Consider the following 24,824-nt stretch of genomic DNA (forward strand, 5'->3'; position numbering starts at 1 on the left):
GGCATTAAAATTTTGAGAGGGAAGTTCAAGTCCTTACTCCCTTTTAATTACTAGATTTATTTGGCCCCAAATATGGATAAGAGGTGAGGAGCAGAAGAGTATGGGTGAAACAGTAATCTAGTAATAATTTTTAAGTCTACTTGCACAACATTGAATGGCCTGCAAAAGATGATCACATCGTTAAGAGTCCTAAGGAAAAAATATTATCGCATGCTTTGCCTCGATCACATGTAGAATATTAATTTTTGCAACTGCTATGCTGTTCGACACCACCTCGTTTGCAAATTAATGCTGTCACTGCCCTTTTTTTTTTTTAAATTTAATCAGTGCCACGGAAATTTCCTTCCATTTCTGCAATCTAAGAAATTAGATGAAGGAATAAGGTATTTATTTCATAACTACAAACATCATAATATAAGCTCAATATAAACAATCGAATTATCTGGACAGAAGGAAATAATTTTTCTGACTAGCTTAATCCTGAGTTCTAAAAGCCAAAGCTTCACACTTGATTGTCCCTTCTGTTTAGCCAATGAAAATAGGCCCAATTAAACTACTCTAAAATGAACTACAATGTGTAATGGGGCTTATGATAGCAATTAACCCAATTGGTACACATCCATTAATTAAAAAAAAAAAACTGAAAAAATAAATAAGATGAGAAGAGCCACACAAAGTTTCCGTTAAAGCCCTCCAAAAAAAGAGGTATTTCCTAACATCCTTTCCCGCTGTAATTCAGTGACATCCAATTCCACCTTCCGAAGCTAACCACCATTTAACCAAAATAAATAAATAAATAAATAATCATAAAAAATCCCCATTTAAGCATCAGTTCTATTTAATTTTTTCTTGTCTTCATGAGCCTCAAGGCATAATTCACCAAAAGCCTTGAAACAGTGTCTCCTTGAAGATGCCTTTGTCATTTGTGTCTCCTTTTATGTTCCTTAAGGCAATTAACATTGTCCTGGCAACCATTTTAGCCACTGCCATCTCCTTTTCAGGCAACGTCCATGCTCTTTCGGGGCAGACCGTCATAGACTCTCCCTTATTGACACAAAAAATTGGCACAAATCGCACCATCAAGGTTGACATCAATGGAAAGGGAGATTTTACCTCTATCCAAGAAGCCATAAATGCCGTTCCTGAGAATAATTCCAGATGGATTATCATCCATGTAAGGAAAGGAGTCTACAGGTAATTAAATAGTCATTAATTACTCTATTTTTTTTATTCATAAAAGACGAATAACAATTGGTGAGTTACATGGACAACGAAAGGATATACCTCTCCCTTTAAAAACTTTCTTTTGAATGGCAGAGAAAAGGTACACATTCCAAATAACAAACCTTATATATTCATGAGAGGGAATGGAAGAGGAAGGACAGCCCTTGTGTGGTCTATGAGCTCTGTTGATAATAAGGCATCTGCCACATTTACAGTAGAATCTCCCCATTTCATTGCTTTTGGTATCAGTTTCAAGGTACATATAATTTTGAACGAGATTCTAACTCTAGACCTTATCGAGCAAAAATTTATTGTTGTTCTTATTTATTTGAATCACTTAGAATATTATACATAATTATATATATGTTTCCATCGTTTTTGATGATTAATTAATTGCAGAATGAGGCTCCCACTGGGGTGGCTTTTACCTCGCAAAACCAGTCAGTGGCAGCATTTGTAGGTGCAGACATGATTGCATTCTACCACTGTGCATTCTACAGTACTCACAACACTTTATTTGATTATAAAGGCAGGCACTACTATCACAATTGCTACATACAGGGCTCAATCGACTTCATCTTTGGACGTGCAAGGTCCATTTTCCATGTAAGTATACGCTTAGCTCGACAAATAACTTCAACTTCGGATTCAAGTTTACCATAATCGTGTTGAGAATGTGGTTATATGTGTGCAGAGCTGTGAGCTGTTTGTGATTGAAGACTTGAGGGTGAAGATTCTTGGGTCCATCACAGCCCACAATAGGGAATCAGACGATGATAGTGGATTTGTTTTTGTCAAAGGGAAGGTTTATGGTATTGGAAATGTTTATCTGGGAAGAGCTAAAGGTGCCTATTCTAGAACTGTTTTTGCAAAGGCCTACCTTTCTAATTCCGTTGCACCCCAAGGCTGGACTAACTGGAGCTACAATGGCAGCACAGAGTAAGCAAAAATAAACCCTGATTTAGAATTATGTTTAAGCATTTAGTTCATTTAGGTTCGACTAAAACTGGAACTCAAATTCTCACAATGCCCACAACGATGTTTTTGAATTGAAACAGGAATATTTTCCAAGCAGAGTACAAATGCCATGGACCAGGTGCCTATTCGGCAAATCGTGCTGAGTGGACGAAACAACTCACCGAAGAAGAAGCCGAACGCTTCATGTCCATTGGTTTCATAGATGGCCAGCAATGGCTGCCAGTTTGGCATTGAAATGTTAAAATTTACAAGTAATTGCGGATGCAATTGTACCATGCACCAATTAATTATTGTAAAATTAATAAAGTTTTATTAAATTTTCTCGAAACATATCCTGCAGGACTTGTGTATATATATATATATATATATATATATATATATATGTTGCTAATTCTTCTGCTCAAAGAATGCTGAGTGAAAAAAGGACTCTGCCAAACAGAGTTCAACTGATGTGAACTGAATGCTTCATATTCATGGATTGCATAAATGAAAGGGCAATTAGTGGCTGCCAGTTTTGGCTTATATATTCTTCATGCATTGTACGTCTTAATTAGCAACTGAATTAATCTTGTTATATTTTCCCATACTAAAATTTCAATCTTAATTGATATTTTTGTGTGGAATTGTAAAATTAAAAATGCAGTATTGCTTTTTATTTATTCTAGTTGCTATGCTCTTCATTTCATAGCATTAGCATATATTTTTGCCACCCCGTAACTAGTAAGGTTACGAAACTAGCAAATTAATTTGGGAATTAATGGTGGCCACCGATTCCTCCACCAGCACCACCGCCAAAACCTCCTCCTCCTCCAATGCCACCACCTGCACCGCCTCCAAGACCTCCACCACCACCTGCACCACCTCCAACTCCACCACCTCCGCCTAGTCCTCCACCACCACCTGCACCACCTCCAACTCCACCTCCTCCCCCTACTCCTCCACCACCACCAGCACCACCTCCAACTCCACCTCCTCCCCCTACTCCTCCACCAGCACCACCTCCTATTCCTCCACCTTTACCACCTCCAAGTCCACCACCAACACCACCTCCAGCTCCACCACCACCTCCTCCTCCAGCACCACCTCCACCTCCAACACCACCTCCCACTCCCCCACCTTTGCCTCCTCCAATTCCGCCTCCACCACCAACGCCACCTCCACCTCCGGCACCTCCTCCCCCTCCCCCACCTTTGCCTCCTCCTATTCCGCCACCAGCACCACCTCCAGCACCACCTCCTACTCCACCACCTTTACCTCCTCCAACTCCGCCACCAGCGCCACCACCAAGTCCCCCTCCAGCACCACCTCCACCACCGAGTCCTCCTCCGGCACCACCTCCTACTCCCCCACCTTTACCTCCTCCAACTCCGCCACCAGCACCACCACCGAGTCCTCCTCCACCACCGAGTCCTCCTCCAGCACCACCTCCTACTCCTCCGCCTTTACCTCCTCCAATTCCACCACCACCACCAACTCCTCCTCCAGCACCACCTCCACCACCAAGTCCTCCTCCGGCACCACCTCCTACTCCCCCACCTTTACCTCCTCCAACTCCGCCACCAGCACCACCACCGAGTCCCCCTCCAGCACCACCTCCACCACCGAGTCCCCCTCCGGCACCACCTCCTACTCCCCCACCTTTACCTCCTCCAACTCCGCCACCAGCGCCACCACCGAGTCCCCCTCCAACACCACCTCCACCACCGAGTCCGGCACCACCTCCTACTCCCCCACCTTGACCTCCTCCAACTCCGCCACCAGCACCACCACCGAGTCCTCCTCCAGCACCACCTCCTACTCCTCCGCCTTTACCTCCTCCAATTCCGCCACCACCACCAAGTCCTCCTCCAGCACCACCTCCACCACCAAGTCCTCCTCCGGCACCACCTCCACCACCAACACCACCACCAACTCCTCCACCAACACCACCGCCTCCACCGACCCCTCCTCCAATGCCTCCATCACCACCTAAGCCACCTCCATGTTTGATAGTAAATTTATCCTTTTGAAATGTTCGACATTCAACTAACCCTAACACCAACACAAACACCACAACTACAACTCCTACATGCTTCTTAAAAAGCTTCCCCATGTTTCTTGTCATAATAGAGAGCAAAAGAACAAGAGGAATACAATGCAAGCTAAGTTGCAATAATGCACTTGGTACTAAGAACAAAGGGTCCTTATTTATAATGTTAGCAAGTAAAATTAATGCATTAAATGACATAGCTGGAGTCTATATATCTTGTCTTTCTGAGAGTAAGCATCAGAATTTAGATTTGCAATCTTTGCTTCATGAAATGGTGCAAAATTCAACTCTTTTTATTAGGCGGTGAATACTCATTTAAGAAAGTTGTGCTTGCTCTCAACTACTATAATTGCTAACCTAAAAATCTCTCACCTTCCCCTGTCCTTGATCAAGTAATCAAATTTTCAGCATTAATTCTGACAAGGTACATGTGTTATGAGGTGCTGTATAGTTGTCATTTACTATATCAAACCAAATGAACTCGCTCAAAATGCAAGTGGAATCCAGCTCCTAATTATGTTGAGCAACTAATGTGCAATAAAGTGAAGCTTATGTTGCCACCAAATTAGTCTACTTCACTTGATGAATTCTCACAAAAAAAAAAAAAAAAGAAAATGTTGAGAGCATAGAAAGCAAATTGACCTGTAAGACATCAGCTTGCTAACTGCTTTTGGGTGATTATAAATATAAATATAATTATAATTAAGCAAAAGTTTAATTAGTTTAAAGTATTCAAACTTCAATTAATGGTCAAAAGCACATATTGAGCTGCATTGGGTCGCCCTCGCTTTCCAACTCACTCTTGTTGATTTTTGTATAATACTCTTAAGAACAAGCAAGAATTTTCTAACCCAGCCCAGCCTTTGCCTTTATGGGCTTGGGCCACAACCCACAAAGTCCATGAGCGAAACGGGTCGAATCAAGTAAAGTGGGTGAGGGCCACTTTAGTCTTTTCGTAATCACCATGGGGTCAAAGAGAGAGAGGCAGCAGTCACGGCACAGCAACAGCCCTTTATCTGCAGTGAAGGTTAAAGAAGGTCCAGAAGGTACAGGGAGGAAATACAAGCTAGGGTTTTGGGTTTAGAAGCAAAGCTTTAGTTTAAGAAAGAAAATGGAGGGTGCAGATGAAGGTGGGATAGAGAGAGTTGTTGATTCGAAGGACTTGCAGCAACAAAGCAAAGCTCTTGATAAGCTCACTGATCGTGTCGAAGATCGCCAGCTTGATTCCACTCGTGTTCAAGAGGTTTCATTTCTGTTTTCTCTTCTTCTCAGTCTCAGATGCTAAGCTTTAGATTTCTTAGGTATGATAGGCAATGCATGATGTGAAAGAAAAGAATTTGGATTAACATTTTCGATGTGCATAAAAATTATTTTTAATTATATGGAATTGCTAACAAAATTTTAGAATTTGCAAATGAATTCTAAACTAACTAGCCAACAAGTTCAAAATAAATTTTATGGTCATACGGAAGATCCCATACGTGAATGACATTTCTTTATGAAATTAATTGAAGTCCATATTCATTTGATCCAAAAATAGTTTGATTTTACGAGGATTAGGGTTTTTCTTTCTCCATTTTCTTAATTTTATGGATTATGGTTTGATTTGAATAGGCTATGGCATCCATTGCTGCTTCTGCAGAAGCCGATTGGAATGCTATGAGAATGAGGTACCAATTGGCCCCTTTCCCCCCTTTAATTGGTGTATCTGTTTTGGACTTGTATGTAGAATTGTGTGTTATAAATATATTTTCCTAAGTTCATCTTGGGTGGGACTTGGGAGGGAGAGAGAGAGGTTTGGGGCGGGGTGTGTTGGCTGGTAAGTGCAATATTTATTTTGTGTGATGGATATTGTCAGATGTGAATTTAGGTGTTCCAGTTTCTGCCTAAAGAATTTTGGATCCTTTATTCTTTCTTTGCCTCACAGATTTGTTAAATTACTCGTGCTCTAAGGTTTACCAAATTCAATTGTTCTAACTAGGTAATGTCGCCAGATTTATAAATTCAAAGTGATGTCAGCATAAAATTTTAGTTGGGTCAGGCCATTCTTCATGTTCTTTACGCTTGGCTTACTCTGTTGGATATGATAGGGATTCATGTTTGAAAGAACAGTTTTGAATAAAACAGAACAATCAATGGATTGAAAACTCATAACTTTGGCAATTTTCAATAGATAGTGAAAGATAGGTAGTTGAAGTGTGTTTAGAAAACAAATCTTTGTCAAATGGTATGGAAGAGATATCTTTACAGTTTGCATGTTACAATGGAGTGATAGTGAAAGATAGGTAGTTGAATGCCTCTGGCCTTTGATAAGCCTGTCACAGTTTGACAATGCCAGATAAAATGTGGAAACATAATTCATGTGTAATGTTCAACTCTATGTCGCAATATTTATTTGATATAACATGTGAATAAGTATTCCCTTTTATTTTTGCACACTTTTCTGGAAGTAGTCATCCATATGCTTTTGTTCTCTCTTTGTTTTGTCATTGGAAATATCTTTAAGTAGCAAGAATTTAGGACTAGATGTGAATTTTCAAATCATTTATCATCTTATATCTAACCTTGTCAAGTTGCAAATTGGTGTCTGAGGGGACTGAAGCATGAACATTTTCTTTGAAATTCATTCCCATACTTTGATTTGTCTCAATATTTTTTCTCTAGGTGCCTATCATGTCTGCATATTTTTCATGCAAATGCTGTCTTTTACAGGGAGAAAGAATTGGCTGCTGTTAAGATCAATGCTGCTGATGTTGACATAATTGCCAATGAACTAGAGGTTACTTTTCAGTCGTTAGGAACATTTGTAATTTCATCCTGTGGCTACTAACAGTTTCCTTTCTTTGATGTGCAAAACAGTTGGACAAGAAGGTTGCAGAGAGAACCTTGAGGGAGCATAAAGGTGATGCTGTTGCTGCAATTCAACATCTTCTCCGCTAGATTACTGTTGTGATGAATCATCATTGTGTTTCAAATTTGTTGAGAATGATAGGGAAACTCTTGGAATGTGAACAAGAAAGTTCAATTATCATCCAGAGAAAACTTTTGCAACCTACACAACTAAACATTCCTTTTTTTATTTTATAACAGCAACAGGTCGAATATTATAGCCATGCCGATTGTAACTATTATATTATGGGGTGTTTATGGTTGCTATCCTGTCTAAGTTTGTTATGCTGCTGATATATTTTGTTTCAGTGTAAGTCTGTAAGATTCATGCTAAGAAGCCAATCTCTGCAAGTATACTGAGAAGTTGCGTAGTGAATGTCTGTGCTTGCAGCAGCAATATTCATGGGCACTTTTCTAGATTAGGATTGTGGTTGGCCTCGTCAGTGTCATCTCGAAGCACCATCCTCATTTGTCCCAAGATTATTGCATGAAAGGGAAATTATTGCATGCTTTGGATTTGCTTCTTGCCTGCAATCTTGTATCTCGGATAGGATGTTATTAACAATGTTTTAGAAACATCAAACATTCGAGTACCCCCAATGTTTCAACCTTGAGAACTTTAGCAATGGTTTACTGCCACTCATGCAGGACTTGGAATGATATCTGCCAAGTAGCCCATTGTTTCAATCCTTTTGAGTTTGTTTATTTCTTTATTTTATAGATTTTCTAAATGTGATACAACTGATTAAATCAAGAACAGAAATAAAAGATTTTATGGCAGATCATTTTGCTTCTGATGAGCTTAAAAAATGGGATGGCCAGTCGTTGATAGTCCGGAATCAGACTTGATTAAAATAAGTACCGAATTAAATTGGAATTGGATGGTTTGTTTATTTTAACTCAATTCAACTAAGTCTTAATCTAAAAAATTTAAGGTTGGTTATATGAATTTACTTTCTTCACTCTAAATGATTTTGGATTAAATCCTAAAAAATGTGTAATATTTTTAGATTATATTGTATTACTCAGTAAATTTGTTTCATTTCAAAATTGATTTTTTTTTTAATTTAAAAAGATAAAAAAAAATCGTTGAAAAAATGTATACCCTCCAATTGAATTAGCGGTGAAAATGACAGATTTTTCAGTATTTTTGTACTTCTCTTAGGTTGGTCTCTAGATCTTTCATTTATATATTGACAGCCTCATAGCCTCTTATCAAGTTTTAATGAATTTTATCTTGCTCAGAATACGTATGTAGCCAAGCTGTTTTTGATAAAAAGGAACATGCCAAACATTTAACATTCAGACCCAACAACTGGGGACAATGGAACATCCAACAAACAACTGTCTTTAAGATATTTATCTCAATCTAGTTTATCAATGGAAAAATGTGTTCTGTACAACTTTTCAAAGTGGTCCTACGCATCCCCTCACAAAAATCACTACCGGTTACATGAACCCAACTAGCATAACTCCAATCACACAGCACCACCGATTATAGATTTGGAATATTTTAATGGTCGGTAATTAAACAAACATCAAAACCAACCACTCACCATTAAAATTAGGCAGATCACATGTATGCCAACTACTACATTTTCTTTCTCCCTTCCCTCGTCTGCCTGCTGTGAGGCAATCTGTGGGCAATTGTGGTAACCAGTTTCTTACTGGTGATTGCCAGCAAAAGAAATTGCTGTTGCTTTCTGTGGCCATGTTGACGAAACAAAATCAGAAACAAATGATTTTTGATCTATAATTCCTTTTGTGTGTTGTCTCCAGCTGCAGAACGGGCTGCCTGAAATTGAATGGTGTATTGTCTTTGCATATCTCTAAGTTTTTCCAGCAGTTCTTGGAATGTTGGACGGCACTGAGGATCACTGGTTTCAGCAAAAGTTACAGATTCACTGTTAGCAACCTTTATCAATTTGAAAATACTTTTTAAGTAGTAGACCACCATAAAAAGAAAGAGACAGATAAAACAATTAATTTCAACTTTGAATATAATTATGTCTCAATCAGTACCTATACTGACCTAATCTATGCATTCCTTTCAACCCTTACCACTAAAATGAAATTCACAAAATTAACCTCAAATATCTCTCAACAGAAAGAAATATCTCCGTGGCCAAGGTCAACCTCTGCAAATGGTCTACGTCCTAACATGGGTTAGATGAATCTTCCATATAGCTACTTCCATTTAGCAATATCTGGACCATAACTCATATTTTGTTTGCACCCATTACAATGATTCAGAAAAATCTTCACGTGCCAATGTCAGGTAGGAATAAAGTAAAGGAAAAGCAAGAGAGAAAAGGAGTTAGACATCAAATAATATGAAAACAACACAACCATAGCCCAAAAATATTGTGCATATGTACCTCAATTAATTTATCGTAGTGGATGTCTAATAAGCATCCTAAACACCCATTAAGCACTTTTTATAACTAGGGTGTCTTCGTCAATACTTTAAGTCGATCTGATACTCTAGAAAATGCAAACAAAAGCAAGTAACCATTGTGAGGAGAGTAAGCACCTGTGCCAGCAACTCTCAATTATAGAAGCCCACTGTGGATCCACATCTTTGGGGATCTCTAACCGCTGATTCATGAACCCTACAGCTCCAATCACCTGTAAGTAGTAAACAAACTATTGCTAATATATGTAGTAAGCGATATCACCTTTTGTTTAAAGAAATTGACAAATAGGAAATCAATTGTAGTATTCACTTCAGTTTTTGCCACAAAAGCAGTCTCCTCTCAAAATACTGAAAGACTATGTTTGATCACAATAGTTGGTTTTCTAATTTCCTAAAAAAATATCATCAGAAACAGCTCAAATGAAAATTATACCTGCATCGAGTTGAGATTATCCCAGGGAATCTTCTCAGTTGCAAGTTCCCATAGTATCACTCCAAAGCTGTATACATCGGACCTAAATGATCCCAGGCAACAAGAAAGGCACATTATTTTAAGTTGGTGGCCTAGAAATATAATTTTAATCAGGAATTCCAAAGTTCTAACATTTTTATAATCTAAAGTGTACATACTTTTCATCGGAGGGTTCATTACGTAGAACTTCTGGCGCCATCCATTGAGGCTGCAATACAAAAATTTGGTAGGCTGAGTATTTGATATTAAATTTTTAAGCAGCAAAATGTGAAATTATTTAGACCAAGAAGACTGATAAAACTGAAAAAGAAAGTATAATTGCTAGTTAAAATACCGTTCCCTTCCCAGTCATAGTTGTCAGGTAAGTTTCATGCTTTAGACGTGATAGACCAAAATCACCAACCTGTGAAACAATATTCAGATGATTATTATTATTATCACGTTCATCTCAATACAAAATTTCCCCAAGCAAAGAATTTGAAATGGAAAAAAAGGGGAAAACTTTACTTAAAATTAATGACAGACCTTAACAGTCCAGTTCTTATCAACCAGAAGATTTGAAGACTTCAAATCACGATGAATGATGGGTGGATTGCAATGATGAAGATAATTCATACCCCGTGCCTGTAGCATAAATAATGAAATAATGTATGAGTTGCCGTAATAACCAAAAGCAAGAAACATTCACTGAACCGCCTCAAGTAGAAATTACAGAAAGTGGAAGCAATGAAGCAACAACAATGAAAACCTACATATCACCCACAAGACCAACCCACAGTAATCCTCTTAGAATAAAATAAATAATTTCTCCCATAAAATTGCTGAAACTCACTATATCTGACGCCATATGGACACGTCGCCTCCAATCCAGTTTGGTTGTGTTCCTCTGGAGTAAGCGAAACAAACTTCCACTGCATCAATATGAAAAACAGAAGAGGTGTACCCATCAGCCTAATAGTATGCCAAACTTATTATTATTATTATTATTATTATTATTATTATTATTATTATTATTATTATTATTATTACAGGTGAGAAAAGCAAAAGATAATACGGACAGCTTGCTGTTGCAGTTAAGAATTACCGTGGAAGGAACTCTGTAACAATGCAGAGACGCTGACACGAAGTGACAGCACCCATGAAAAGCAATATATTTGGATGTCGAAGTCTTTTCATAAGAGACACCTTCAGAAATGAAGCAATAATGTGGGATTATTGCTAACTAAACAAAGAGAAGAACTAGAAAGGTATTTTTTTGGGATGTGGGGATGCTAAATTAAATAAGAATGGAACAGACCACTTCAAAGTCAAATCTAAGTATGTACAATTACTCGTTTCATCAGAGCGTCCAATATAATTGAACTGGTTGCATTTAAGATTTTAAAGCATTAATAACCATAATCATGCTTACATGTACCCAAGGCTTAGATTTAATGGGATAGGTGGGGAAATTAGCTAAGACTGCTATACCCTAGCCAATTAAAGTGTACTCAAACGGCAAGAAACTAAGAAACTTAAGGCCACCAAGTTAACAATGATATGTACCTCTTGTCTAAATGAAAGTATAACATCTTCTGAATATTCTTGCTTGGAGAATACCTTAACAGCAACATCCTGAAATAAAATGGATATCACTCAACCAACACAATTAATTATCAATCATCATAATATTTTTGTGCTCTTTTCCTGTTCCATCAAATACAAAATAAAATTATAGGTTGATTAGGATCCTAGCCAGCAGTGCAACATCATTTTTGTAAAAAGAAAAATAAAGCAGAGTCCACATATACCATTCATAGACAAAAACAAAGGTATATGTTATTAGCATGCCAAACTGACTAGGCAACTTAGAAGTAGAACATTAGTGAGGTGTTATATTGTCACAATTCAAGTTTCTTCAAGTCCATAATATCCATTATCTACAGATGAAAAACCATAGATTTGGTAAGATGGAAGCCAAAATGCAGCATCTGATCTCAAATTACTTAAATCTGGCTCCATGTAAATAGTGTTTATGCATTCTCTTGGAATAAAACTGTTATAAGCAAAAGCAAAGAACATACTGATCCATACCACAGGGCATGATATACAGTCCCGCAAGAACCTGCATAAATAAAGGTAAAAATGGCCAAAGAAAATCAGAATGGTTAATAATCAAGCAAAATATCACAACCTGAACTCAGAGATGAGGAACCTTGATGAAAAATAAGTGAAGTCAACCTTAGATGTTCATTTGTAATTTCCCCAGTCAACTAAGATAAAAATTTTCAGTGCAGATGAATAACTTGAAGTTTAGTAAGTATCAAATGCAGGTAAATGGGCTCGACTAAGGGCACTTTTAAGTTAATAATTCTTGAAAATAAGCTAAATTTATGCTCCAAAAGCACAGTTTTTAACCAAATGATTATTACCTTGCCCAATTTGTTCTCCAATTATCAAGTCTTCCCACAATATTTCGTAATCTAAACAGTCAGTGTCCATGTCCACCTTATTAATAGCACTACTGCTGGTACTTCCACAGCTGCTGGCACTGCTGGTGCTGTTAACGTTAACAGAGGACCAGGAACCAGAAGCCTCATTATAGGTAGGTCGATTACCCTCATTTGCCTGGCTTTCAGGTTTTGCACCTGAGGTGGGACTCCTCAGATGAACTGTTTCACTCTCTTGATCATTTTGCAACCAGGGCCACATAAAACGGGTCCTTGTATCTGAGCCTTCCCTTTCATTCCCTTTCCAGGGCCATGATAAACCTTTCTTGCCCATCCAAGCCTCAGCTTTTGAGGTAATAATCTTGTGAATTGCAGGTTTTCCTTCGCCCTCATCACCAGAATCTCTGGAGGGTTTCGTTGGAGACCTGTCCTCGACCTGAGAAAATGTACCAAAATGGGACGGATGCATATCTCCTCTGGGTGTGCTAGCTCCACTAGAATTTGCATCCTCCCTATGGTCAGAGAGTGCTGCATCTGAGAAGCCATGGTCAGATTGATGACTATCACCGCTCCCACATTCACGATCCACGCTGTTATTTTCTGTCCGCAATTTTGACTTCACTTTGTTGCTCACCTTGGATGCCTGTTTTGGTGATTTGTATAATCAAGATGTGCCACACCACTTAGTTAAATTCACATTAACATAAGAACCAAACAGACTAACCAAATTTGATATCTTAGATGCAATTGCTGCTTGCAGAGGCTGTTGAGAATCAAGACCAAGTTTTGCTGCAACCGTACTTCTAGGCCGACTAAAGCTTGAATCTTCTTCCGAATTCTTCGAATCTGCCATTGCAACCCTCATTTCTTGAAACGGCCTTGAATCACTCGATACACAGATAATCCCAACCAAAGTACCATCGTCACCAAAGAATGGAGTATTAGTTGCAACAGCTGTAAACCTCTCTCCCATCTTGTTCTTGACTGGAAACTGCCCCGTCCAGCTCTCTCCCATTGTGACACGATTCACTATATCATTTGCCACTGAAAAATCCCGAGGATCTGCAAGCAGCTCAATGGCATCCTGACCAAGAGCCTCTGCCGCAGAATAGCCATAAAGGATTTCAGCAGATCGGTTCCTGCAGAATCGGAAAATAACTAAATACACCAAATTTGAAACATCAATGATATTGAAACATCAACCTCTACCCATAGTTAAAGCCAAAAATCACACATTCAACACTAATTAACAGTGAAACTCCAAGTCAAAGCCTTATCTTTCTCACTTGTATCAAGAAAATTCATAATCCCAATCTCTAGCAGTCAACCATCAGCAATCTACAGTTCCATCCAGCATTAAATAACAATTACTCATCCAAACATTCCCTAATAACACCTCCCCTCTCCAACCAATCATACAAAAACTCAAAACCCATTAATAGCAAAAATCATATAGCATAAATCAACAACTCACCAATAAATGATACGGCCACTAAGATCAAAAATATGAACAGATTGCCCCATAGACTGCAATATATTCAAATACTGCTTATCGGTAAACTTGACAGCCGATGGCCCGCAATTTGCTCCTTCTTTAGCGGCATTAGTCCTATTCGTACTCCGGCTTTCTCTCTGCAACGGGGACGAATGCCTAAACGAAGTCGAACCCTTCTTCCAAGCTGCAACAGCCTCGAAACCCGGCCCCACCCCACCACCGCCGCCCCTCCCCCTAGGTCCCGTCTTTTGTGGCGATATGGAATGGGAGCGTTGGTGCGACTGCTGCTGGCGATGCTGCAAGTGCTGCTCCGATTTCGGATCGCTAGTGAGCTTAAGCTTAGACATCTCCTGTTTAAGGTGTGCTTGCCCTGCTTCCAGCTCCTGGATCTTCCTCAAAAGCTCCTCTGCTGGCGGAGTCTCCATTTCCAGAATCCAAAATCAAACACAAACCCACTTCCTCTTTCTCTCTCTATGTATAAACCTGATAATGGTTTTTGAAGCTGAAACGGATAAGGGTATTCAGTATAGTCCTATTAATGTCAAGCAAAGAAAATGAAAGAGCTATGTAAAGAGTTGAAATTGATATCACACACACCCACCAAAAGCAGTCTCTCTTCTCTTGCTTCTCTGACTTTTGTCTCTCTTCTTCTCTTTTCTCTAGAAGAAGTCTAGAGAGATGGGAAGGTTTTTTTCACCTTATCACCATCAGCTTCATTTCTTTTCTCTTTAATTAGGCTGGTTTTATAATAAATAATATAATTAATTATTCTTCTACTTGCCTTCCCAAAAAAACAAAAAAATGAAAACTTTGATTTTCTCCCTCTAACAAGCTTTTGTCTTTGGGCGGTTACTGGTTAGTTTATATTATGGTTGTTTTGGATTCTCTTTCCTTCTTATCATTATTTATACTAGAGAAAACCAGCTTGGTTTTTTTTTCTTCACGCGCTATGTGAGTACGTGGATTGTTGTGGCCAATCATAGTGCTAGATTTGTTTCACATATGTGTCCAATATTGGACGCACGTGGTATACACTCTATTTGACAAGTGGGGTTGGAATTTATTTGTCTGTTTGCGTTTCCCTCTAAAAAGACCAATAGATCACTGGTTCACGTCCACACCTCTTTTTCATCCTTCCACTCCATCTCTTAAACTGGCGGCTAGAAAACAATGCTCCCCTTGCACTTATAATTTTTCTAATTTTAATATTGCCAGAAAGCTGAGGTTAACTTGAGGATTTTGATTACTTATTAATTCGCAAATTTCAGCTCTTCATTGGACAAACTTAGGGTACAACTATGATGGATTTACCATTATGTCCTTAATCTATTTTTGTAATCACCACTTGATCAGCTTGAATGGGGTTTTGGAATTAAGATTAATTTTTAAGTTAATTATATGTGTTAATAAACAAACAAAATGGTTATTATTAAACATTGAGTCGTTGATTAAATAAAAATAATCAAATTTAAAAATACCCAATAGGAAAATACAATCAATCTCCAAACTTTCAGTGTCTACAACGATTATACAATATTTGTTGTATATCATTATAGGTTTATTTACAGTTTGGGTGAAGGTATATCTATCGTTTTTAGCTCTATTTTTCTTTTATTTTTGTTGATTTATTCTTTTATTTTGAAGTACATGAATTTTTTTATTTAAATTTAATTTATTTTAAATTTATTTATATTTTAAATTTATAATAAATTAAATTTAAATAAAAAATTTTTACGCTGGTGAAGGATAGGTAGTTCTAATTTTGAAAGTTAAGAGGCAAGTTGGTCTTCGCTCACTGTATGGACTATGTAGAGCCCTTGTTTTTCACCCTACAACTTTTGTTTGCGTGCACAGCATGATTAAGGGCGTGCACGCACGCAAACACAGTTGAAGAGGGATGGATAGAGACGAGAGCCAGCATCCAAATCTTCCTCTCATCTTCTTCTAATGTACGTATATATCTCCAATAAGGGAAACAAGTGATAGTTCAATCAAATTGTTCAATTGTAGCAGATAAAAATTACCATTGCTAACCTAAAGCTTTTATAAGATGAGTCGCAACTCGCATCCTTATCTCCACCCATGTCACATGTGATTATTTTCGAAATTAAAACTAAATTAATCTAATTTAAAATTAAAATTAATCAAAATCAAATTAATTAAAATCAACTTTGAATTGAATTAAAATCAATAGACTAAATTCAATTCAAATTCATATTTAAAATTAAAAGTAAATTTTTTATAAAAAAAAAAAAATTAACTTTTGAATTCAATTAAAATTAAAATCAAAATTGAAACCAAAGAAACCGATAGTTGGATCCTTCGGTTTCAATCCCCTAAATCTTGAACCAAAATTGACTCAAACCGGCCCGGTGGCCACCCCTACATGAGCTGGCTACCATTTTTAAAATGTTGACCTGGAAACCTCCTTCATTAGAGCTTAGGCGGATAACATTAAATTAATTAAGCATTTACATATTAAATTCCCAATATAATGTAGTTTTATCATTCAACGTATCCATATATAAGCATAAATTAAATAAGAAATTAATCAACTATGAACCATATATCCATTATAATCTGTCCTCAAAACCCACTAGCACCATAACAATCTGCACTTACAAACAAGGCAGTCAGAATTCTCATCCTAAATACCAGAGCTGGACATTTCAAAGTATTATTAAAAAAAAAAATAAAACTATTAGAATACTAGCTCTGGAGGATTGGAAGTAGCCTGACCATATGCTATGTTAATCTTGAGGAGAAGATATGATAGAAATATTTACTTACAGCAAGATACAGATGCAATTTAGTCCAACTGCAAGACTCTTTTATCATGCAAGCCTTCACAAAAATGTACTAAGATCCATTCCTTGCTTCTTGATTACATGACAGCACAACTTCCACATTCTGATATGGCATAACCATATCAATGAGATCATTACGCTTCTAGGCAAACATTTATCAGCCACCAAGGTTGCTAATTCAAGCTAGTGTCAATGGAAAAGCATCAAACATGTTTGAAACGGATGGAATGAAACAGCTGTATTACCTTAAAGATTAGCCTAATCAGGTGCCTTTGGTACAAGATTAAACCTCGTAACTGGGATTTGAAAATGGTCTTCATGAGTTGCATCACCAATGTTGTGGTCAAAATTGAGAAAGCTCTTCAGCATATCTCCAGGGCTAAAAATGCTAGTCAACACTTTTTGCACCTCTCCGAGCCAAGGGAAGATCAAGGATAACTAGGAAATAACATCTTTCTGACTCTCTGATGTATTGTACTTCACCTTGCATTAGCTTCAAAATCTTCCTGCACATGCTGAGCCCCAGGCCTTCTTGAGTTGTCCATCGACTGCTGTGGAACATGTCTTGAACTAATTCAGGAGAAAGACCTTCACCAGGGCAAACCATCCTTCACAAACACATCATCACAGTCAATTTAATAATATCAAAAACACTAACAACACGACAAAACATGCCAATTCCATGCATTGCTGATTGCAAGTGATCATCATTTACATTTTCTTCTTGTGTTAGTATTTGGTACAGAAAAAGCTTGAAAACTGAAGCATCCAACTGAAACTATTACATACGAGTATAAAGCAAATGTTCAAGAGGACAGTACAGATGACTCAGCTACAGCATCATTGAGCACCCTTGTTCACCAACCAAGTTATTCAACAAACCAAAGTAGCCATCTGAATATCACAATTGACATTATAGAGCTACAAAAACTGATTTCCACAATTTCTCTTATGAAAATATCTTAGGCTTGAAACTCAGACAGGACTGCTCGAATCCATACCTAATAATTCTGTGTGTGAAAACCTCCATCCAAGAGATTTGGCCTATCATACACTGTAGTCCATTCTTTTCTAAAATTCAGCATTTCAGTACTTCATTGATTAAAAATAACTGTAAAAGAGTTAGAAGTCTTCATCTAAAATGCGATTTTTCTTTTTTATCTATAAAAGAACTTAGAGATTAAACTGTTGAATTTTTAAAAAATGAGAACCAAAGTGTGTATTGTGTCAAACCCTAGAGAGTTTTTTGTAATTGACCCTTTAGTTTTATTTCCATGGATTAACCAAACCTACTTTAGAGTCAAGATTCCTGACTTGGAGATCAGTTAGACTCTACAACTAATCATTAGGAGTGGTCAAGAACAAAAGGTATTATAAAAGACTGGCCAATTAAAGAAAGTTTATTGCAAGTCATTACAGTTTCACAGCATAAATTATTTGCATAAAGCTTTGACTTTTAGCATACGTATTTCAAGTAAAACATTACTAGAACTATGACAATACTATGGAAAGGGACTTAAAATGAAAACAGAAAAAGAGAAGGTAGAGAGAATAGCCATCCATCGAAATTTTTGGGTTCTTTTACTTATCAATATAAAATATCATTAAAAATATGCAAGAAGGATGACACACCTGAATTCTGTATGCACAACAGTAAGTCCATCAGAGGCTTGCTTCAGTGTTGGACGAACATGAATCTCTACCCAACCTTCTGAAGATGGTGCACAACGCACCATATTCAACAAGAAATCAGCCAACACCTGTTGAATTCTCACCTGATCACCATATACAGCCAGAGATTTTATTTCCTCTGGAATATCACGAATCAATTGCAGATTTCTTTCCCTCAGCAATAACATTACTTGGCTAACTACAGCATCTATGACACTCCCAAGTAAGAATTGAGCCTTCTCAAGCTCCAGTGAACTAGTTCAAAAGCAAACAGAAAATTTCCTCTCATTAGTGATATCTACACTGGGACTCAGATGCAAAAGTAAAGAAAAGGAATGCATTAGCCCTGATGCTCAGAAAACTTTTTTCTTTTTAATGCATTCTCAAAACCAAATATGCATGCTGAATTGAACAGCATAGTATTGATACAGCTTATGAGTACGTACTACAGTCAGACATCAATCCATGGATTGAACTCATCTACATGAAAGATATTTTTTAGCTTATTTAAATTTGAGCTGCTATAACATATTGCTTCCTAACAATGGTTGTGAGCCAGATTTCAAGACTATAGAGCTCATTATCATGAAACACTTTAAAAGAGATCTAAGAGGTGCACGGCCTGTTTCAGATTGGCATTTGCTTAGTGGTTTGTGCCAAAATGGTTATGTAAATAATCATGTAATATTTCCTTGATGAACATATATTTCTATAAGTGAAGTGCCAGCTAGTACAGAAATATTGCTTGCATCATATTTCTTTTGGCAGTCCACAAGTTGCAATAATTTGTACAAGGAAAACTCACCCATCTTCAATACTCTCCAGATCAACATCTCGAATGATCTTCAACATCTGCTTCTCACAAGCAGCACTCGTTTCAAGAAACTGCTTTTGATCCTCAGTCAAGTCTGTAGCCTCCAACAGTGAGTTTGTAAACCGTATACCACTTAGAGGATTCTTTATTTCCTGGCAAATGTAAGCCAACTCTTTCATCCTTGTAAAGCATTTCTTCTCCTGTTGCCTCTGGACTTTCAAAGCTTGCTGCAACTCATGACTTGCAATCTGCAAGAAGCAGAAGGCTCCAATAATCTGGCCCCCCATATCTATCCTTTTGTTTGCTGTCAAAAGAGCTTGGACAAATTTTCCATTCCGATCCAAGAAGGAAAATGGATATTTGTCTGTATCCTGTCCTCCAATTGCACTGTGCAGGACAATCATGAATTTTGTCAATGCATCTGGACCCTTCAGCCGACAGCAACTGCCAAAAACCTCCCCAACCAACATCTTCCCAATAATTTCTCCTCGGGTCCACCCTGTAAGCTTTTCCATTGCAGTGTTCCACTCCAAGCAGCAAGTGTTTTCATCTGAAGCAAATATCGGAGGGATCAAAGGATTTGGACTATGAACAATAGCCCTGTAATCACCTTGGATATGGATGAATTTGTCCATTACCACTTTTTGACCAGTAATATCCTGACCAACAAAGCACACTCCAACTATATTATTCATGTAATCTTTGCTAGAACAAGCATTCACCACCACAAAAACAGCCTTCTTTTCTTGTTCAGAGCCAAATGTCCTCAATTTTATTTCTACATTCTTATCTTCTTTGCCTGCATTTGTTAAAATTCAGTAATAAAATAAGCAATCAATGATCAATAATTCATCAATTGCTATCTTATATCAAAGCTCATCCCAACACTAATGTTAGATTGCTGACACACGATTAGTGACAATGTTCATATAGGCACAACAGGATAACAAATCCATCAAATTTCTTTTAGCAACTGTAGCATGATCTTTTCAATTTTTTAAGTTTCATTAGTGACAACAAATAAGAACAGCATGTAATGACTCTCTCTAACAGATGCCCATAGATCAAGGCAATATGAACAATGAACACATTTATATGGAGGGAATGAGTCTCCATTCTCTTTTCCCACTTTGTTATTCATATAACTTGATAGGGCCTTAAAATAGCAGACATTCAGTCGTAAGAGTACTTCAAAATTAAAAAACCAAAATTTTACTTTTACTTTAGCCATTACTGTCTTTCGAGCACAGAAGACTCAGAGATTTCTACCTCAAGATACGTAGGTGTGTGCTTGTACAAATTGACAATGTATAGCTGCTTACTCAGCAGCCTCATTAGAGTACTGGAGACCCAGTCCTCAAGAAGTAATACAATCTCGGGTGTTTGTTTGTAAAGTACTACCTACGTTTCACTCTTCACAGAACATTAAAATCATCTCCTTGAATAGCCTACATATGGGACTAATAGTTCACTTCAAAAGGGAGTGTGAAGAAGAGCTCAGCATTTAGTGTCTTGTTTTTGGAAATGTCAGGGAATTTTTTTTTTATTATTTTCTAGGTGTAACAACCGAGATCCTAGAGAGTTATGCTTAGTCCAACTAGTTTGCCTTCTCTTTTTTTTTTTTTTTTCATTTTTAATGTTTCTTCCAATTGGCTGTATACCAATTCCCAATTACCATGTAAAAAAAAAAAAAACCCTCTATCCTGTTAGTTACTTAGAGACCGTCGTAACCTGTTTTCTCAAATCCAGCCAAAAATCCTCAATCCCCTTGTTTATTGTAGCTGATTTTGAAGACATCATCCTTATCACAGCTTTTGTTACATCAGTACTCGTCAAATTAAATAGAGCGCAAACTCAAGAACAGAACAAGTATCTGCATTACTTTATTAAAGTATTTTAATCAGAAAAGTTCAGCCATTCCATGCATGTGAAACCATCAAAATATTCTCTAGTTAGCACTTCAAGAGAGCCAGCATCCACTATGATTTCCACTGCTACGTGAAACTTCCCACCATCCCCAGGATTTCAAAACATTGTCCTACTTTTTCACCAACTACGATAATAATACATTTTTTAGGAGGAAAAAAAAAACTATGTTTTCTAAAGGTTTCATTCTAAGGTCTACATTTGCATGTTTAATATGATTAAAGGGCAAAAACACACTACATTACCCGCTTGATAAAATCCTGAAATGTGTTAGGAGTGAAAATGATACCTCTTAAAGCATGAGAAAGAAGCTTGCCAACAGTTTCTTCATACTCCTTATAAACAAGATCATGAACCAAAGACTTTCCCATAGCTTCCTCAACTGAGAGCCCTGTCAACTCAGCAACTTTTGCATTCCAACCATTTATGCAGCCATCAACATCTACAGCAAATATAGGAGCAGTTGCAGTCTCTATTAGCCTAACCATTTCCCTTGCCACTGAGCTGAGTTCATCCATCCCTTGCAACTCCAGATCCCCAAGTTGGGTATTTGCAATAGCTTTGGAATTGCTTGCTTCAGCATCCCTAAATGAGTCTCGAAGAATAAGCTGCAAAGAGTGAATTGCATCCATTTCAGCATTCTCCCATGGTAAACTACGGCTCTTTACCACCTCCAAAAATGCCTTGAATGAAGAACGTGGATGCATCCTCTGGCCATCATCCTTGTCCCCCGGATGATGCTTTGCGCCACCCCATTTGATCTCCTTCGCGGTGTGAGACCGAAACCAGAATAAGAAATCTCTCTTAGTGATATAAGCAACAGCCATCCCACAAACAGCATCACCCAGCAAGGCTGCCCCAGGGTACCCAGCATCAGCCAAACTATCTGTGCTCAAACCGGTTGAATCTCCATGAAATGCCAACAACCACACCACAATATCTTTTATTTGGACTTCAGTTGGGGTCACACCTAATGGATGGTACTTTCCTTGGTAATAAAGTGCTGCCCCATCACACTTCACAAGGTCCATTATACTCGGACTTTGAGTAACAATGCCAGTAGGAGAGTCACGCAGAAGCATATCACATAACAGTGTTTGAGTCCTCAAAACATGCTTCTCTGACAGCTGGGAAGCTAATTGCAACTCCATATTCAATTGAAGTCCAAAAGCCTGCATGAGGAACTCGCAAGCATAACGAAGTGGAAATGGAATGCTCCTAGCAGAAGTGTGATGACAAACAACTAAACCCCAAAGCCTCATTGAATTCCTCCCACCAATAGCTTCTTCATCATTTCCATTAATAATGACTGCCATGGCCAACGATGCAATTGACTCCATATTTGTCATATACTGAGCATGACAACCATGAGGAGCACGAAGAGTTGAACCAACCAAGCATAAAGGCTGCATTAGTGCTTCATCCTGAATAACACGAACTGGTGTGGCATGGCAATCCACTATCATTCTAACTCTACTCTGCCTAAACAAAAACCTCGAAGCCTGGGGTATATCAGTTGCTGGATAATGTAAACCAATATAAGGTTCTAAATCAGGCCTTTTGTTCTCAGCTACAACCTCACCATGCTCATCCTCATGAAACTTATAAACCATAACCCTATCATACCCAGTAAGCTCCCTCACACATTCCACCACAGTATCACACAACAGTTTAATATCTCCCCCAGGAAGTGATTGTAAACGTGAAATCGCACGTACTGCTAATTTCTGTGACTGCACGGCCCCAGCTATAGATAAAGCAGGGTCCTCTGTCCTAGCAGGTTCTAAATCAATAACAATCCCAACATCAATCCTATGCAAAATTGCGTAAAAGGGTTTCCCTGAATTCTTGGAGTGAATCCAAAGAGGGTTCAGTAACGTGATTTCCCTTGCTCCAAATGCTTTTTCTAGTAAAACCGCACTCGAGGGAGTGAAAAGAGTACGCACATCAGTCCCAATAGAAAGGATTTCCGGTTTCTCAAGAGAAGGGACTGATTGCGGCGTTAAACCGAGCATTTCACAAGCGTTTTCGCTGTATCCAATAACCCTAAAAGAACCTTCATCGACGGCGATCATGCACCCAAAAGGCTGGATATGGCCACCACGTTGGATTTTGGAGAGGTAAGCAGTGATTTGCTGTTCAGGGACCGATTGGTTAGTGGTTCTCACTGATTGAGAGTAATCAAACGACTTACCGGACTCGCCTGATTGCTCAAAAACAGCATGAAGCTGCGCGTCCACTGTGTACTGAGCAATCGCTTTGCTTACAGACTCGGTGTTGTGCGCCCATAAGTTGCTGGTTCCCGAGGACTGGGCAGCTGGTTGAAGGTTATTGTTGTGGTGCAGTTGTTGTTGTTGTTGCTGTGCCTGTGAGTGCGCTGCTGCTCTGCCACCTGATGCCATTACTGGGTGGTTTCTTGATGCTTCTGTTTCTTCTTTGGCCGAAATATCAGTTGAATTTAGTTAGTGATGGTGGAAAGCATAAAAGGGGGAAAATAAGGCAAAAACCGACATGGGTTATGAGAATAGTGAAGATTCTGTGTCACTATGAAGCAAGAAATCTGTACTGGCTGTTTTCATGTGACTTTTGGAAAATGGGAAGAGAAAACCTAGTAAGAGTAGCCAGAACAAAGAAAAAAAAAGTTAATTTGATCTTTTTTTTGGGTTTGTGGGCGAGAGGGGATGTTTATAATTCGCGTTTTTGTTGGTATGAATCAGAGAAGGATGAATAGTCTTTGGTCCTATGGCATATTTTCACTTGCTTTCTTTCTTTCTTTTTCTGTCATTTGCTGTCTTTTTTTTCAATTTTCTGCCATGGAATTTTTTTCTCTTGTGGACAAAGAGCGTATAGAGAGAGACAGAGGGCGCTCCGCAGGTGGACAGGCAAATAAAGGAAGTACTAGTTTGATTGGTGGGCGATGGCCGATGGGCACGTGACTGTGGGGGACATGCAGATTTTTTTTTTCCTTCTCCTTGTTACTTTTTCTAATTCATTAGTATTTTATTCTAAAAAGTAAAAAGTTTGCCTTTTTAATTTATTCTTTTACTTTACACTGAAATATAAAATTTTTCATTGCTTACACTCCCTCCTCACTTTTAATTAAAAACATCATTTAATAATAAATTTAAGTTTAGAGCAATGCATGGATCAATAACATTAAATAATGATCCCTAGACCCATGTTTCAGAATTATATAATAATATAATAATGGCCGCAGATACTATAAATTTTTTTGTTTTTTCAAGAACTACAAGTTAATATCGATGGTAAATGATTGGTGACTTTATGAGTCGTTTAGGAGATTGCGACGTGTCCAAGGTTAAGTTATAGAAACTGTTTCGTGGCATTAGATCAAGATTGCAATTACTTAAAATTTAAAATACTAATTTGCGTAGGGGTTATACGTGAGCCAAATGCATGAAAAGTTCACATCCAGAAAGGAGAAGGCATGACTATGTGCAATACTCTGAAAATAACCAAAGATTGAGGAGAGGCGTGCGACAGAATATGTGCGTTAACTGGGGATCCTTTAGGACAGCTGGGTCAGGAGACAACCAGTATCCTGTCCACGTGACTATCCCCACCTCATGTACAGCCCAGTTCCTTGCCCACGTGACAGTTATTCATTAAGCCCATCCTTTTTTTCTCTCCTCTTTTTCCACAGACAAGATCAT

General features: G+C 38.1%; 5 protein-coding genes across 6 annotated transcripts; 2 read left to right on the forward strand and 3 right to left on the reverse strand.

The window, feature by feature from the left end:
* The first annotated feature begins 910 nt into the window (after positions 1-910).
* LOC110656313 (probable pectinesterase 67) lies at positions 911-2,445 on the forward strand. Its single transcript, XM_021813003.2, has 5 exons — positions 911-1,194; positions 1,318-1,480; positions 1,624-1,830; positions 1,919-2,163; positions 2,283-2,445. The coding sequence occupies exons 1-5, from the start codon at positions 911-913 to the stop codon at positions 2,434-2,436; spliced, it is 1,053 nt and encodes a 350-aa protein (XP_021668695.1). The 3' UTR covers positions 2,437-2,445.
* Positions 2,446-2,956: 511 nt separating this feature from the next.
* On the reverse strand, positions 2,957-4,294 carry LOC110656312 (glycine-rich cell wall structural protein). The gene has a single exon (XM_058144799.1). It carries the CDS (start codon positions 4,292-4,294, stop codon positions 2,957-2,959), a length of 1,338 nt encoding a protein of 445 aa, XP_058000782.1.
* A 923-nt stretch (positions 4,295-5,217) lies between these two features.
* LOC110656314 (uncharacterized) lies at positions 5,218-7,390 on the forward strand. Its single transcript, XM_021813004.2, has 4 exons — positions 5,218-5,474; positions 5,846-5,901; positions 6,944-7,010; positions 7,091-7,390. The coding sequence occupies exons 1-4, from the start codon at positions 5,343-5,345 to the stop codon at positions 7,169-7,171; spliced, it is 336 nt and encodes a 111-aa protein (XP_021668696.1). The 5' UTR covers positions 5,218-5,342; the 3' UTR covers positions 7,172-7,390.
* A 1,062-nt stretch (positions 7,391-8,452) lies between these two features.
* Positions 8,453-14,783, reverse strand: LOC110656315 (uncharacterized). 2 transcript variants are annotated; one of them, XM_021813005.2, is made up of 14 exons: positions 14,534-14,783; positions 13,912-14,434; positions 13,162-13,576; positions 12,420-13,080; positions 12,072-12,112; positions 11,554-11,622; positions 11,093-11,193; positions 10,841-10,919; positions 10,534-10,632; positions 10,343-10,411; positions 10,167-10,216; positions 9,970-10,051; positions 9,654-9,748; positions 8,453-8,997 (listed from the first exon to the last, which is right to left on the reverse strand). In XM_021813005.2, exons 2-14 carry the CDS (start codon positions 14,355-14,357, stop codon positions 8,871-8,873), a joined length of 2,334 nt encoding a protein of 777 aa, XP_021668697.2. In that variant the 5' UTR covers positions 14,358-14,434; positions 14,534-14,783; the 3' UTR covers positions 8,453-8,870. The 2 variants fall into 2 exon arrangements, with proteins under 2 accessions (XP_021668697.2, XP_058000879.1); XM_058144896.1 differs by having other exon boundaries at positions 14,530-14,783.
* A 1,696-nt stretch (positions 14,784-16,479) lies between these two features.
* LOC110656316 (phytochrome B) lies at positions 16,480-24,009 on the reverse strand. The gene is made up of 4 exons (XM_021813007.2): positions 21,440-24,009; positions 19,216-20,023; positions 18,372-18,665; positions 16,480-17,347 (listed from the first exon to the last, which is right to left on the reverse strand). Exons 1-4 carry the CDS (start codon positions 23,550-23,552, stop codon positions 17,128-17,130), a joined length of 3,435 nt encoding a protein of 1,144 aa, XP_021668699.2. The 5' UTR covers positions 23,553-24,009; the 3' UTR covers positions 16,480-17,127.
* Between the last annotated feature and the right edge of the window lie 815 nt (positions 24,010-24,824).

Source organism: Hevea brasiliensis, chromosome 4 (genome assembly GCF_030052815.1).
Source record: "Hevea brasiliensis isolate MT/VB/25A 57/8 chromosome 4, ASM3005281v1, whole genome shotgun sequence".
NCBI classification, from domain to species: Eukaryota; Viridiplantae; Streptophyta; class Magnoliopsida; order Malpighiales; family Euphorbiaceae; genus Hevea; species Hevea brasiliensis.